The 16,367-nt window shown below is 38.1% G+C and overlaps 1 protein-coding gene across 1 annotated transcript; it reads left to right on the forward strand.

Annotated features, from left to right (window-relative positions):
• The first annotated feature begins 3,908 nt into the window (after window positions 1–3,908).
• Window positions 3,909–4,744, forward strand: LOC108037311 (male-specific protein scotti). Its single transcript, XM_017113854.2, has one exon. The coding sequence runs from the start codon at window positions 4,060–4,062 to the stop codon at window positions 4,534–4,536; it is 477 nt and encodes a 158-aa protein (XP_016969343.1). The 5' UTR covers window positions 3,909–4,059; the 3' UTR covers window positions 4,537–4,744.
• The last annotated feature ends 11,623 nt before the right edge of the window (window positions 4,745–16,367 follow it).

The following is a 16,367-nucleotide window of genomic DNA, read 5'->3' on the forward strand; positions in this document are numbered from 1 at the left end:
TCCGATCAATCAGTTATATGGCAGCTATAGGATATAGTCGGCCGATCCTTATGAAATTTGGTAGGTCGGATTGATTGGCCAAAAATAAATTCCATAGAAAATCCCAACTTCCTAACTTAACAAACACCAAAGTTATGGCATTTCCGATCATTCAGTTATATGGCAGCTATAGGATATAGTCGGCCGATCCTTATGAAATTTGGTGGGTCGGATTGATTGGCCAAATATAAAACCCATAGAAAATCCCAACTTTCTAACTTTACAAACACCAAAGTTATGGCATTTCCGATCAATCAGTTATATGGCAGCTATAGGATATAGTCGGCCGATCCCGGCCGTTCCGACTTATATACTGCGTGCAAAGGAAAGAAGGGTGTGTGCAAAGTTTCAATCCGATAGCTTTAAAACTGAGAGACTAGTTCGCGTAGAAACAGACAGACGGACAGACAGACGGACAGACGGACAGACGGACAGACGGACAGACGGACAGACGGACATGGCTATATCAACTCAGGAGGTGTTCCTGATCAAGAATATATATACTTTATAGGGTCGGAGATGTCTCCTTCACTGCGTTGCACACTTTTGACCAAAATTATAATACCCTCTGCAAGGGTATAAAAATTATGCTCGCCTATATTGAATTTAACAAGCGCAACGTCGATGCAGGCAGAGATCAAAGGAGGCTGGGGCTCCATGGGATATACGTAGGTATGTGCATTAGGGCGGTCCCAATTTGTATCACAATTTTGAGTTCATAATCTGACCTCCTTAAATATTGCGATTGGGTTTATTTTGGACATACCAAAAGGAAGTTTTCGAACAAGTGGGTTTTAAGATCTACATTTGTGCAACACTCATACTTACTATTGTATTTTGTCAAATAATATATTTTAAATGTCATTACAAACGTGTCAGATGATTGTTTATTACGGTAATAGAACATAATGTTTTGATTTCCAAATACATTCATTGTACACTAAAATTTACCATTTTAAAGAGTTTTTTTGGTCCACCCCAATGTACATATACATATACCTGAAAGTGTTGCCCGGCCCGATAATGATGATGCTAATGCAATTGACATTTTATGCGGCCATAGAATGCCGGGCATGGCCGATAATTAAATGCAATAATAATTCAATTTAATTAGCTGGCAGCTGGCTGCACGTCGCCGAAATACCCCAAGGGGAGTGTTTAAATATTGATGGATTGATTAGCATAATATTTGGTTTATGATTTCACATTGTTTGGGGATTTGGTTGACGTGGACAGCATCAGCTAATTGAAACACCTTAAAAGAGGTCATTAGTTATCCAACATCTGTCAAGGGTGTTGATTGTGTACAGAGAGGATGTGTGGAAATGCAAATCGGAAGTATTGATGTTAATGGTAGTTACTCATAATAAAGTTGAGGGATGGTAATGAACTATTTTTAATAGAGTTTGGGAGATCCTTTATTTTTAAGTGTTTTTTTAAATAGTCCCATTCAAAATAATATTGAAAATGTGGTTAAAATGAGGCTACATATTATAGGAAACAATTTATATATCTTTTAAGATCGTATTTTATATTTGGATAAAATTAAAGGAAATAAATCTATTAAAATAAATAAGCCTATTCATATAAATAATTTTAAAAAAGGATTAAAAATACTTCTTTAAATACATTTGGACCAAAACTAACTAGTTTTTTAACTATTTCTGCATTTTCTGCAACTGATTAAAATGATTTTGGACAGTGGCAAGCTATTGTTTATTGCCTAACAAATCGGATTAAGAGTAAGCTTTTACGAAGCCATACAAAAAGTCCCGATAAATAGCGATATATCCTTGCCCAAGAGCTTTTGCAGGCACAATGGCCGTTCTGGAGATATTTCATTGAATCAATTAACGCTGGACATGGCATAATAATTACTGTCTGCTGCACACACAAGCACACTTGTAGACACAACCCACCACCCAACACACAACCACCCACACACACACACACAGGACATGTTCATTTCTTCATTGATAACTGGAAAGGATGCCCATCCTGGCCTTGTTGCTTAACCAACTGTAACAGTCCAACTGAGCGAGTGAGAGGCAAGAGCCTGATAGAAAGAGACAGGGACAGAAAGTCAGAGGGGGAAAGCACGAGCTTACGCAAACAGAAGCCGAAGGATTCACATCACATTCAAAGGAATTATATTAGGCAAAAATATTTGCACTTCGTTTTAAATGCTGTTTTTATTTTAAATTTTAAAAAATCATATTTAGTTTTTACTTTACATTTTAACAATGATAGCCTTGCTCTTTGTTAAGCACAATTTGGGCTCCCCAGTATTAAAAAAAATAGTCAAAAACCAATTTTCTTTACAAGTATTATTATCATAAATTCAAGGATTTGTAGTCAAACACAAGTTATTAACAAATGCTTTAAAAATATGTTATACCTTACATTACAAATAATACTCGATGAGTACAATAACGATGATAAGTAGCTCTTCCAAAATTATTAAGCAAGCCCCATTAAAAATTTTTCTCCGTGTAGCAGTAAAAAAAAATTTGCTCGTATTAAAGCAAAATAATGAAGTGAAAATGGCAACAATGTGATTACACACAGTCATAGACCCAAAGCCATAATAAATTGTTTCACAAGCGAGGGGTCAGACCGAGAACTGGGAGTGGGACAGAGATGGCGATAGGGCGAGAGAGAGAGCGAGCATCTGCGTCGGCGCTATTCGAAATGTTGCCGGCATTTTCTAGCAACATGATACTGGCGGCTAACTTGTTGGATGCAGCTGCCCCACTTCATAATTTCCTTCGGCGGGCAGAAATTAAAAAAAAAAAAAACTTTTCGCTCCCGCACCGATTTGTCTGGCAAACAATTTCCGAATTGCGATTGCTTAAACGCAATTCGAAAAGTTATTAATTGAGCAGCCGTAATGAACTCATTTACAGTTCGTAATGTGCTCCCATTACGGGCACACAAACAGCTGCCGGATTCTGATTTCGATTCCGGGGCACTTGATGGCAACATTACGTCGAGTTAAATTGCTTGTAATGACGACTATGGGGCGCCGGGGGCGGGCGAGGGGTTAAATAGGGCTAAATGTGTCCAATCACTCGGGGCGATTGGGGTGTGGGTTCTATTCGAAACAGGCAAGCAAATGTCAGACAGCGTTTCTCCATTTGCCACTGGACGACTGGGAGCCAGACGTTCGATATGGATATGACTACATCCTAATGGATACACACGATTCTATCTTATCGGCCCTTCAGAAGGCGACCAACTTTGGCCAAATGGGATTTGGTAAATGTCAATACATGGCTATAACATTTTACTCAAAATATGTTGGCTTCCAGACAATATCTTAGTATTTATTATATTTAATTAATACAATATTGATTGAACGGGTACTTTTAAGACTGCTTACCCGAAGGTCCATCACCTACTCAATGAAATTGGATAGGACTAAAAAAGTCCATTTATATAGTACCCATTTTAGATAAAAGTTAGCAATGGCAAATTTGATTAGCTTGTTGCTGTTTTTATATGCAGTACTAGCTTGAATTCAAAAAACAAAGTAAATATTAAAATATTTTAATCTAAGCTTCAAAAAATATAATATTTTTAATATCAAAATCGGATCAACTTTGTTATTTATTTTTATCTTCATGTCTGCAATTGCTTGAACTCAAATTAACTAAATTAGTGAGCCCTTTAAGTTCAAAATTTCAAAGTAAATTAATTTTGGAATTGAAAATCTTCTTAAATCCATTTAAAAAGATAAAAAATCAAATTTAGTTCCGTTTTTTAAATAAGTGTTTCAGTGTTTATGTAGTACTATTTCACCGAAATGTTTTTTTATTTAAAGTAGGCTGTTTTTAGTAATCATAACCAGGCCTGGAGTTTTCATTTAGTCCTATAGAAACTAAGACACTACAACTACTGTCCAACTCAATCGAATCTACAAAAACACAACATCGTATCGAATAGCAGAATTTCACAAAAAACTGCCGTATTTATTGTTTCTCGTTATCGTTTTGTTAATTTTGTGGCTGTTCTTCCTGAATGATGAACGCACTACTGGAACACGAGGGCGGGGATCTGGATCTCGATGATGGCATGCGGATCGATCGAATTGGGGATGCGGCGGCCGGGGATGCAGACGATGATTCGGATTCGCTGGACGAGGCTGGACAGCAGCTCCGGTTCCGGCGTAACAATCGACAGATGGCCCTGCTCCTGGACGCTCCTCATGAGCCGCCCCTGGCGGCTTTTCCGGCCCGAGGAGGTCGTTATTTGGCAGCGGATGGACCACCACGTTTGCGGAAGATGCGCAGTTTCTACACCATGGCCAAGCCATCGTCAATGCTCCACAGTCAGCGGCCGGAAATATGCCTCCTAATGGCCAATGTGACGCGGGCCATGAGGGAAGTTCAGGAGGATCAACGGGGCGAGTATTTTGCCAACTATTTGGTCGAGAATATGACCAGTCAGAACTATCCCAATGGTGTGGGCCTGCCACAACGCTGGGGTCAGTTCTAACTGACCATGTTTTGCCCGGACGGCGAGCTCCACAAGATCGAGCCAACCCATTGGGATCCCAACTCGCCCACTCACTACTCAAAACAACTTCATATTCATCATTACCCCAGGAAAGTCCCTTCTCCTCGACTCTCCTGATATAAGAATGCTTGTGGCTTGGCAATGTTCGCGTTTCAATCACGTTCAATAAACAACACTGTTCAGCAAAGTTACATTTTCATATTTGGTTTTTAAATTTCAATTTAAATTTTCAAATTTTAACTTTCAAACTTTACTATTCAAAATTTCAATTTTTTTAATTTTAAATTAGTTTAATTTCCTACATTTGGTTTTCAAAATTTTCCCTTTCAAATTGTTACCTAAACATATACCACAACATTTAAACACTTGCAAAAAAAAAAAAAGGTTGTTGAAAATGAGCATATAAATATATAAAAAATATGTTCTTTGCTTTGATTAATTAAATTAAACTTAAAAATGGCCAAAAAAGCTATAGTAGGTGTTTTAATTCACGATTTGGTTGGTAATTTATTGTCTCTAAATAACGCAAGAAGTAGAACAGAAAAAATTCAAAATAAAAATGTAAACCAGATTTATAAGCTTTAGTTGATCCCTAAGCAACTTGTAGCCCTGTGTGGTCAAACAAAACTTCACTTACAGGTATCAGGTTAATAAAGCATTTACTGTTCAAATGGAGAGGCTCACTTTTGCAGCACGTACACACAAATCAAAGTTTTTGATTTTGATTTGCTAGCAGGCCGAAGCCAATTGCCAGAAGGCTACCAAAAAATTCATGAAATTGACAATTAATAAACTTCAAATTGGAAGCCGCACATACGTACGCCTGGTTGTGTGGGAAAACAAAAGGATTTGCAGGACCCAACATCAACACACATATGGACTACGGCCACTGACAATGGCCACAATGAACATTGGAGGCCAGAGACAAAGACCGAATGCGGACAATTGCCCAAAGTGTAGCAAATAAATACAAAATGCAAAAGATAATTGCAATCAAAGCCACAAAATGTAGCCAAAAGGCTTATAAATTGTGGGTGGCGGACGAAAGGCCGCAGGGTTGGGCCATTGTGGATGTGGATGTGGATGCAGGAGCCAAGGTAAACGCATTTAATTTCCTAAATGTGCTTCACATACCACAGACGGCACCGAGATACACACTTGCACACTTCATATACAAATACGCTACAGTCAGTTGCAGTGTTGCAGTTGCAATTGCATTTGCAACATCATCCCCCCCTTCCACCAACAACACCCCCGTCCAACAAGAACAACAAGCAGAAGCAGTTGAAGCGACGGCAATTTACGGCCATTATTGCAACAGACAGCCAGCTATATTATGTGCCACGCCCGCAATAAAAGCACTGAAAAAATACTTTATTCGTTAAGTGGAGATGGAAATCAGTATTAGGAAATTCCAAATTTACCTACAATTCGCTTTTACTTTATGTTTAATTTAGAATCAAGAAAATATGGTATTGTAAGTCCGGTCAACTAATTTTATTGTGAATCGAAACTTCTACTTAAAATTTTTTTTATATTGTTATTATTTCCAATACACACTTACCTACTGAGTTTGCAAATTAAAAATAATTATTTTTAATTTTTGATTAAAATAAAACAAAACTATAATCAATAAATCTAGCTAGTCATAAGGCTTACCAATCTAAAATCTTTTGAAATGCATAATGAATGTTTTTTGTAAAACAATCATAATCTATAGAAAGAAATGCTAGGGAATATCTGCAGTATCTATGATTATTAAGTCATTATTCATTCCTTTTAGATTAGCTTGGAAAATTGGATTTTTTTTTATTTAGGTAGTAATCTTAAATACTGAAAGGAAATATGAATTTTAAAAGATTAAATGGGATCATGTCAACTAATATTATATTTCATACCACATTGTTAATAGGGTGTCCTGAATGTGGTTTAAAGTTTAGTGACTTGATGTAAATTGATGTATACGTTTGTTTGTTCAGTGCATGAACTCCTCACCTCCTCCGCACCCTTTTTCCAGCCGCCCCTGACAGGAAGAGTGGGTGGGGGGTCTCCTCCTGCCATAACTTTTTGTGGCTGCTTTTAGGCTGAGCTTTTGCATTTGCTTTTTGGCCGCTCTGTGATTGCTGTTGCAAATGGCCACATGCAACAATGTTTTTGGGTTGCTCCTGCCACCGCGCGCCCCCTAATTGAATTGCATTGAATTGAATTGATTTTCGGTTAGCTTTGTCCGCCTAATTGTTGCATTTACAGAGGGCGGGATGGCCATTTGAAAGCATTATGCGCAGAAATCAAATTAAACAAAAGTCGAATGTAAAAGGGGGTAACGTTTAAAACGTAATTATGACATGTGGCAAGGGTTGATTAATCTACGAACATGCTGCAACAATCTGACAATCGAGTGGCATGGAGTTCTCCGTTTAGATTCCATTGTTTGACAGACGATGCCGATCCAAACCTCAAGGTAAATGGACCTGGACCTGTGTTATTGGGGTTGCTGACTGGGTTTCCTGCATTTCACCCGCCGGCAATGAAACGCACGAAATGTGATTGATGCTCATCCGCTATCGCAGAGCTCCATTGTTGCGCGATGTCTTTGATCTATGACCACCCTCCACCACCTGGGCATTGTTGAGTAATTGATTTTACCCCACATGACTCCCTTTCAACCACCCACCATCACCCCCAAAAATAGCCAAGTTAATTTGAGTTCATCTACATGCCGGCATGAATTCAATGTCGCGGCAGTTTCTTGTAATTTCTCCCTAATTATATACACACTTAAGTTCGCATTAATTATTGTCACTGAGTTCTTGTGAAATCCCCCCAAAACTCAAACGGTCGGGATTTTGCCCGCTCAGCAAAGTTACGTACAAACAATTACAGAAACGCGACAGAGCGGTAGAATTTTAACGTTATAAGACTAAATGCTTAAATACTCTACTATTGTAAGTTCAATATTTTGAACAATTATGTTTTATGTACCTGTTTACACAGTTTTCAATGACATCTGCTTGCAGCACATAAAAACTGTTTGTTGTTTTTTCAATAGATTAAATCCCAGCAAAGCTAAGAATAATTGTTATTTATTATTTTTATTTATTTCGAAATGGATAAAACAATATTTTAAATATAACCAATTATTTATAACCATTTCAATTGACTTAACCAACTAAAAAACCTGTAGATTTGTTACAGCCGATCTCAATTGTTATATTACCTTACATTTTTAACAACTTTTTTTCTAACGATTTAGTTCAAGAATGAAAATTAATACATTTTTTTGTCTGTCTGCAAATTCCTTAAACTTTACTAAGCATTTACTTCAGATGTTATTGTTTTCAAGTAATACCCATTCAGAACTGCCTAGAGTATCTAAGCTTCACTATTGAGTTAAGCGCTTTACATATTTTGTTTTATTCTGTTGTATTTATGGGGAAACGTGTGCAGAAAGTTTTCCACTTACAAACAATTCACAAGTAAAATACCTTGACTTTTGCTGCTGCTGCTGCCCATGGAAAATGGTGGGGGTTTTTGCGGAGGAAGCTGATGTCTGTGACTGCCATTACCAAGGCTCTTATGCCCCTGATGCCCCTGCAGCATATTGCACAAGCACACACACGCACACACACACACTCGGCCAGCTCGTGTAGCAAATTGTTGGAAAATAAAGTAAGTACACCAGCAACATAAACAGCAGCAACAGCAACAGCAGCAACATCCGCCCGAACGAATGGCAAACTGAGCATCAGTTAGAGATACTTTTCGACGTAAGTAGCGTGGGTGGGCTGCAGACGGCCTGTGTTCCTTGTTCCCCTCGGAAACCCACCTCCCAAACACCCCCCTGCAATCCAAGTCGGCTGTCTAAATACGAGCAAACGATTTGTACGTCTAGTTGCTAGTTGGCAACAGCAACTTCTACTGGGGCCATGGCAACATCTGTGCCGTCAACTGAGTTTATGCAAAATAATAATACTCACCTGCATTTTTCCCCTGGGATATCTGCAATGAAACGTTAAGCACGGGCTTAAGTAGGTATTCTTCGATGGCCCCAAAGAATGCAGCTAATGAAATTACTCGATCTCGACTGGCTTCTTGTTTCAGTGTAATAACCTAATTCCATGGTACTATATTATTCATTTCACTGCATCCAACCGACAGGAATTTGATGGAATTTCCTGTAAACAGGCAGCCAACTCCAGCTCGCAGAAGCCACTTCCACTGAATAGACACATACACACGCAGAGTGGATACACTGGGAGAAGGGGACACAAGTCGTCGCGTCGGAGTGGCAGACCGAAGGACTGAAAGACTGAAAGTCAGATGGACGGACACGTAAACAGGCTTATGAGCAGCTCGTAAGGGAACGTCTATTGGATGTCCCCGGTCTTCTGTTGCTGCTGTTGCTCTTTGTTGCTGCTTTTTCTGCCGGTTAAACAAACAGACCAAACGCCACCACAGACAATCAGAAAGGCATTCAGCCAAGAGAATGCCAAACACCAGCAACAAAGCATAGCAAAAACACAGATACCAACGTTGTATTTTTTTAAGAACTTCTTAATTTTAATACAAATTATAGCAAATATTCAAAGAATTGTAGTGTAAATGCTAAATAGTTCCACAAAGAACTTTATCATTGGAATTTCAATTTTAAATTTTATAATTTTGTATTCTTTAATATTAATAAATCAAATAAATTCCAGCTTTATTTATGTAATTTTGTTTATTCTAAGATTTAAAACAATATTCACTTTTTTAAGACATATAAATCTAAATGGTTTTTATATACAATATATAAATACATGAGAAAATTGTATCGCCTAAATATTCAGTTGTTTTAAATAAAGATTTTGAGTTCTGTTATTTAATTTTTTTAATTCATTACCTAAATAATTTCAGAAGATAATGAGCTCGAATTATTGATTCTTGAATTAAATTCCTTATGTCTCGAAGTGATTATTTTAAGCTACCCTTCTAAGATGTCAACGGAAAGTGAAATTTAGACAAGGCTCTATTATTATTTGATTAAATATAAAAGCTAAATTTAGGATGCCATTAGTAATGCTGCAATAAATAATTCAAGAGATTCGCTTAGAGCTTGACTTCGAGCTAAAAGCCAGCATAATATGACTTGAAAACTGTGCTAAAGACACAATTCTCTGGGTGATTCATTTGGCATTTTGCGATCTTAATTGATGGCAATTTGTGATTCGTCCTCGTCGTCCGTCTCCCTCTCTCCCGCTGTCTGCGAAAGAGACAGCGGACCATTAACACATTTTAATCTGCCGCTGGGCGAATGGCTTTTGTGTGGTCGGTTGGATGGCCAGGGCGGGAGGGGATCTGATTCTGAAACTGAATCTGAATCTGAATCGAAATCGGAAGCTCCTCCGGCACCGAAAGCTGGCGCTCAGTTGCTCTTAATCATCAGCATAAGCAATAATGGGAAACAATTGCCATCTGCCGACTGCCGACTGTCAGACCCCAGTTTTTGTTTTTGTTATTATTGTTGCCTTTTCTGTTGCTTTTGCTTTGACTGCCACTGAAATTGCTGAGCTGAGGCACAAAATTTTATTGCATTGCCATGTCAACAGTCGGAGCAATTGCAATCTGTGTGTGTGAGCTGTGTGTGCCTGTGCCACCATTGCACTTAAAATGCGAATCCGAATCCGAAACTGTGACGCAAAATGAAGCTACTTGTGTGCCAGTGGCAGCAGGAATGGCTACAGATACAGATACAGATGCAAACTGCGGTGCTGCTGCTGTTGCTGCTGCTGCAGCATGCCACATTCAATTAGTGCAACAACATATCCTGCCAGCAGTTGATGTTGCTCTCTTGCACGGCAAGAGTCCGGAGTCGGTGCTACACTTAATTTTATTCATTTGACAGTCCGTTGCAGCACAGCCCCTCTTCTCCTCCCCCTCCCCCCCATCCATGGGGCACATTCGAATCGCTGCCACACGTTCACCAGCAATTAAGGTCATTGAAGGCAACAGCAGCAACAACGGCAACAGCAGCAATGGAAGAAACGGGAGCAACAGCTACAACAGAGGAAATACTTTTTAATTATGACATTTTATTGAGTGAGCATTTATGCAAAAATGACAAGACCTTTATTTTGTCGCCATTGATGGTTTGAGAGCCTTTTAATGAGCGGGTTAACAGGGTTGAACGAGTCCATTGTTGGAAGCGTTTCGCATTCAATTGCGAAATACGGGCAAAGTTTGCCAACTAAGGGTTAACAAAGTTGGGACTTCAACAGAGGGATGTGCTCAAGTCCAGTTGACCCTTGCAGATTTTTAAATTGTGATTTAGTCTACAGTAAACCATTGTTATGATTAACACTTATTTATTTATTCAAAAAATATAATGAGTTTCCAAACATTATATTTTTTAAGTTAATCGATTTGTTCAAGCTAGGGAAAATATAGTCGTAAACTCGACTATAAATTCTATTAATTAAATTGAATTTCACATCCTAAATATTTCCAAGTAAAAACTAATTCTAAAAGGGTTTACAGAGAACAAATTCATAAAAGGTTTCAGTGATATTTTTTTACTTACCTTGTAATTTTACTGTACCTCAAAAATCTGCTCTTCCATCAGCTCCAATTACGTCTAATAGGAATTCCACCCATCATCCTGCAATCAAATTTACACCCTTACTCCACGAGTGGAATTTAATTTGGCAAATACATTTAGCCAGCGCTTGAGCCTTCATGCATTTTTCACACATTTTAAATGTCGCAAAGCGCATAAAAATTCCATAAATACGCTAATGAAACACATGGTCGAGGACACACACAGACAGCAGCGTAAAAAAGGAAATAAAATAATAAAAGGGGAGAGCTTGGCAGCAAAAGCAGGCAAAAGAGTTAAAGGGAAACAGACCACCCAGCCAGTCAAATGAGGGGATACATTTTTCCCACACCCTCCCCCACTCGTCACGGCAAATGCATTTTCATTTTATTTCCATTTATTTCAATCTCTTTCCCCATCGCTTCCTTTTTTTTTTTTTGTTTTTTTTGGTACATATACATTTATGAGCAAATACAAAAACGGATACAATTTTTGCTGGGCGCCTGTGACTTTTGAATGCATTTGCAATAACTGAAATTGCAGTGTAACGATAACTGTATCTGTATCTCCATCGGTATCTGCATTCGTATCTGCCTACGAGCCTGTCTGGGATATTTGGCTTTTATGCAACCATTTAGCAAACACATCATAAAAATTCAATTCAATTCTGTGTTTACGTCGACTCCAGATGATATTGCTTTTTAATTGCGGACACGAGCGGAAATTGCTTTCACAAACAGCCAAACACATTCACATCGGAGGCAGCAAAGCCAACCAGCACATTGGCATCCAAGTGGATACAAACGGGGAGGGTCGATTGACATTTTGGTTTTGGTCTGGGGAAATGGGGAAATGGGAAAGGAAAATAGGGAAGGCCGAGGAAAACTAGCTGCGGAAGTGCGTTGATTGCAGGCCATCTGGGAGGAGGAGGAAAACCCCTCGTGCCATTTGCCTGACCTCAAAAACTTTGACCTCTTTTCGCTGCAGTTTGTTCTTGGGTTTTTGTTTCGTTTTTAATTGCACCACATGCGCCATGCAATTTATAATTGGAATCAACTCCAGCGCACCACCACCCACTGGTACACTCCAAAAAATATGGCACTAAACTGTATTGATAGTATTTAAGGAATGTTAGCATTAAAATCATTAGCACTTATAATAATAGAAAACGTATCTTTCTATTTGCGTTTAAATAAGAATATTACTCATTTTATGAATACATCCAAAAAATAGATTTCATTGAAAGTGAGTTTGTCTTAAAGAAAAAATTTATTTTAATTTCCCAAAATATCATAGCTTTAAATGCTCCCTTAGTTAATACAACAAAATGAAAGATATATTTTCGCTTTTTTCAATTTAATAGTTTAGATATATTTTCTTGCAGTGCACATGAGCGAGCAGGCGCGCTCTCATTTAATATGAAAGTCACAGAATGTGAGCTAATTGAAAACACTTGCAATATTTATGAGCCGAGCAACATGTTGCCAAGCCACTTGACTCTGCCCCGAGAGAGAGAGAGAGAAAAAGAGAAAGAGACAGAGAGCCAGCAACATCATAAAACAACAAAATGATTTTATTATAATGGATTTATAACGCAGGCCAAGAGCAAACAGGCTATTAGACAGAGATACAAGATTACATATCCCCCATGGTGAGAAAAAGAGATAGCATGAGAAAGAGACGGGGATACTGCGAGTGAGAGAGATAGTAAGAGATGCACTTTTGAACGCGAACGCGGCAGTCCCAGTCCATTAAGCGCAATGTTGTTGTCATCATTTAATGCTTTTGTTGCTTATTTGCCTTATGCGACTTGACAGCTCTCCAATCCGCTCCTTTCCACTGTCTTTTCTCTCAGTGCACAGAGAAAAAAGGATCAAGGTATCCACAATTTCACTACCTTTATTACAATTTACACTTGACAGATATCTCAACCAAAATTGAAACTATAAATGAATAAAATGGTATGCAAGGAACAATGAAGACATAATCAAATTGATTTTTATAGAATTCAAAATCTTTTAATATAAACCTGAGGTCCGTATTCCCGACTTTACCTAGGTTTAAAAATGTGGTTTAAGAACTAGCCAAAATCTAAATTCATTAGGGTTATTATTTCTAATCACCTGCTCTTTTTTTCTTGTATTTAAGAAATTAAATTCCAAATTGTACCTAGGAAAAGTTCCCAAAGATAAGATAATATTTAATTTGTAAGGACTTTTCTCCCCGTGTATGTGCGAGTAAGTTGAATGAGAGCAGTTTCAGCTTTGCGTGTGCGCATTTGCAGCTATGTTGCTGCCGTGTCTGAAGCATAAATGGGCCCCCACGGCGTCTCCTTAAGTGGAGATATTTATAATAAGTTTATTTGCTTGTACCTTTTGTTTGCCTCTTGCCAAGGCAATGCAGCAACACCAACGACAGCAACAACAGGAGCTACAGCAGCAACATCGGCAACGCAGCAACTTTACTGAACATGCAACATGTTGCTGTTGTGGCGTCGATGTTGCCCAGCTTGTTTGCGCTGTTGGGCATTCACATTCACAATCACATTCGCATTGTAAATTGACGTTTTGCGTTAACGACCGAAGCGTCTTGGTCGTCGGTTTCGTTTCCCAAATCCCATCAGCAACAATCATCGCCAACGCGCGTGTTTCGTGAACTCTTCGTTGGAAGTAAAGCGATTTTTGTGTGTTAGCAATTCGTGGCATCATCATCTTCATTATTACCATCATCAGCGCGGCATCCGCACCCCATGCAACGCACAATTTGTTTTGCATGCAGCCTCAACATGACTTCATTAATGCAGAGAAAAAACACTAAATAACTTTATAATTTATTTATGATTTCGCGGAATTTATATAAAAAGGTAATGACTATAATAACGGAAATAACAAAATCATTAATAAATATTTGCTCATAAATGCAAAGATAATTAAATTAAATATTTTAAATAAATGAAGGTCAAAAAAATAAGTTTTTAATGAAAATAAATATATGATATGAAAGTAATTTAATCAATATTTAGCTTAGCTGAAATACTGTATTAACTCTTAACCAAGATAAAGTGACAACTAAATACAAACATAATAAATTGGGACAGGGTAAGTTGGAAAAGAAATGCTGATGATTGAGGTTGACTAACGCGTGGAATTTTTTTGATTATGAGGGCTTAGGTCAGGCCGACTATAACCCAAATAAAATTGAAGTCAAAACAATAAGTTCTGCGGAATTCCCAGATATTTAAAGGAAAGCCAAAAATTGAAACAAACATTTTAATTGCAGATTAGCTGTTATCATTTTTGCCACTTTAATGCGACCCCGAATGGTCAATATTTCATGGAAAATTATATAATTATGAATACATTATTATACCGCTTTTATTACTATATCAATGATCAAAAGTCACTGCGCCCATAATTCACTGTGTAGCCGTGTTTATTTGAAGTGACTCCACGACTCCCCTCTTCCTTTTGCTCGTCGTGCTTCTATTCAAGTGTATCTAAATTGCTTCATCTTCGTCTTGTGCAGCAGCAACATCAGCATCTTGTAGATGTTATTTCTCGTTTCATATTTTCGCAGTTATTTTTAGTACGCCGCCGTTGCCCTTTTCAATCCCTTTTTGCGAGTCCCCAATTCAATTCAATTTGCAGCCCGTACAATTTAAATGAGCAATCAGGGCACTCATAGCCGGGCCATTGTTATTGCGGCTTCACTTCCCTAATGATGCTGGAAGCTTAAACTGTTGCTCTTGAGATGAGAGGAGAGTTCATGGCGAGTTCAAGCAAACAGCCATCAGACAAGATTTGTCGAAAAACATTATGGGAATTGCTGGGAATTTCTATTGTTTGACCACAATTGAATCCGCATTAATCATTTGTGAATGTATGTATATATGGAACGCGCGATAACCTAAAAATAAATATGGCAAATATCATAAGCATAACATCGCCCATTAATAATCGCACCCTTATAGCTAATTGAGCTGTCGCCCCTCTTATAATTTATAATTATTATTGAAAAAATAAAACCGAAAGGCACACACACACACTCTCTCACATTGCTGACTAACAACACAAATTGAATTACGACATTCCTGTAAAGACAATAAATGGCTCTTGTGTGTGCGGTGACCCAAAGCGACGTTCTCAGGAAATGAAATTATACACCAATTATTGCCAACAACAGCAAAAGCTTTTTAAGAAATTGGAAAGAGTGGCAAAGACGAAACGAAACGTAACGAAATGTGAGCGGTGAATATGGCAACGAAATCTCAATAATTAATCAAATAATAAATCTCGGTGAGCAATTAAGAGGAGAAAGACAAAGCCAGCGAACCGAAAGGCCGAAAGCAATAAAAAGCATTGAAAAGCCGTTGGCTCAGCATTAATTAGCGCTAAACGGCGTCCAACAACAACAACAGCGGTAACCAACAGAAGCGGCAGCAGCATCCGCCGCCAACTTATTAAAGTATGTACATATAACTCAATTACAGAGAATTAAAAACAAACTCAAAGGCAGGCAACGTCCGCAATTTGCATTGCAGAAATATGTACACTTTGGATTTATTTTGGAAATCGAAAAATAAATTTTATAGATACATATATTTTCAAATTTTACCTCCTAACTACAAATTTTGTAACATTAAAATCAGTTTTACAGATATCAGATATTATAAAAAAATTGTAAAGGTTGATCGATTTTAATTTAATAGTTATACCTTAAGCTTATATTTTTTTTTAAGTGTATGGAGACGCTGCGCCTCGGCAGCAACAATCATAGCAATAAAACACATTCAGCATTTAATAATCAAGCCAAAGATATACAAAGACTGAGACGGCAGCAACATCCCGCCAGCAACATGTTGCCAACACGGCGGCAACAGCACTGTCAGAAATTTATGAGCTTCACACACACCGGGCAACAACAACGAGATACAATTAAGCCGTAATGCATATGAAAATTTGTGTTTTATAGCCGTGCGTTATGTTCACGTGCGCGGCAACTGCTTGTATCTGTATCTGTATCTCTGTATTTGTATCTTTATCCCGCTCGCTCTCTCACTCGCTCTCTAGTAATGTGCGCACCGTAATTGTAATTATAGTAATATGTTTTATGACGGTTCCCTCGTTTAGCAACCCCCGCACACAGACGCGCTTGGCCAAAATGTATCTAGATACATAATTGCCACATTCAGTCGTCGTTAAATAGTTGCACGGCGCAGTTCACACAAGCGGCAGCA

This window comes from Drosophila rhopaloa, unplaced genomic scaffold (genome assembly GCF_018152115.1).
Source record: "Drosophila rhopaloa isolate 14029-0021.01 unplaced genomic scaffold, ASM1815211v1 contig_167, whole genome shotgun sequence".
NCBI classification, from domain to species: Eukaryota; Metazoa; Arthropoda; class Insecta; order Diptera; family Drosophilidae; genus Drosophila; species Drosophila rhopaloa.

Excerpts from the sequence above, each read along its gene's own strand:
- LOC108037311 (XM_017113854.2), top strand. The coding sequence starts at position 4,060 with ATGATGAACGCACTACTGGAACACGAGGGCGGGGATCTGGATCTCGAT.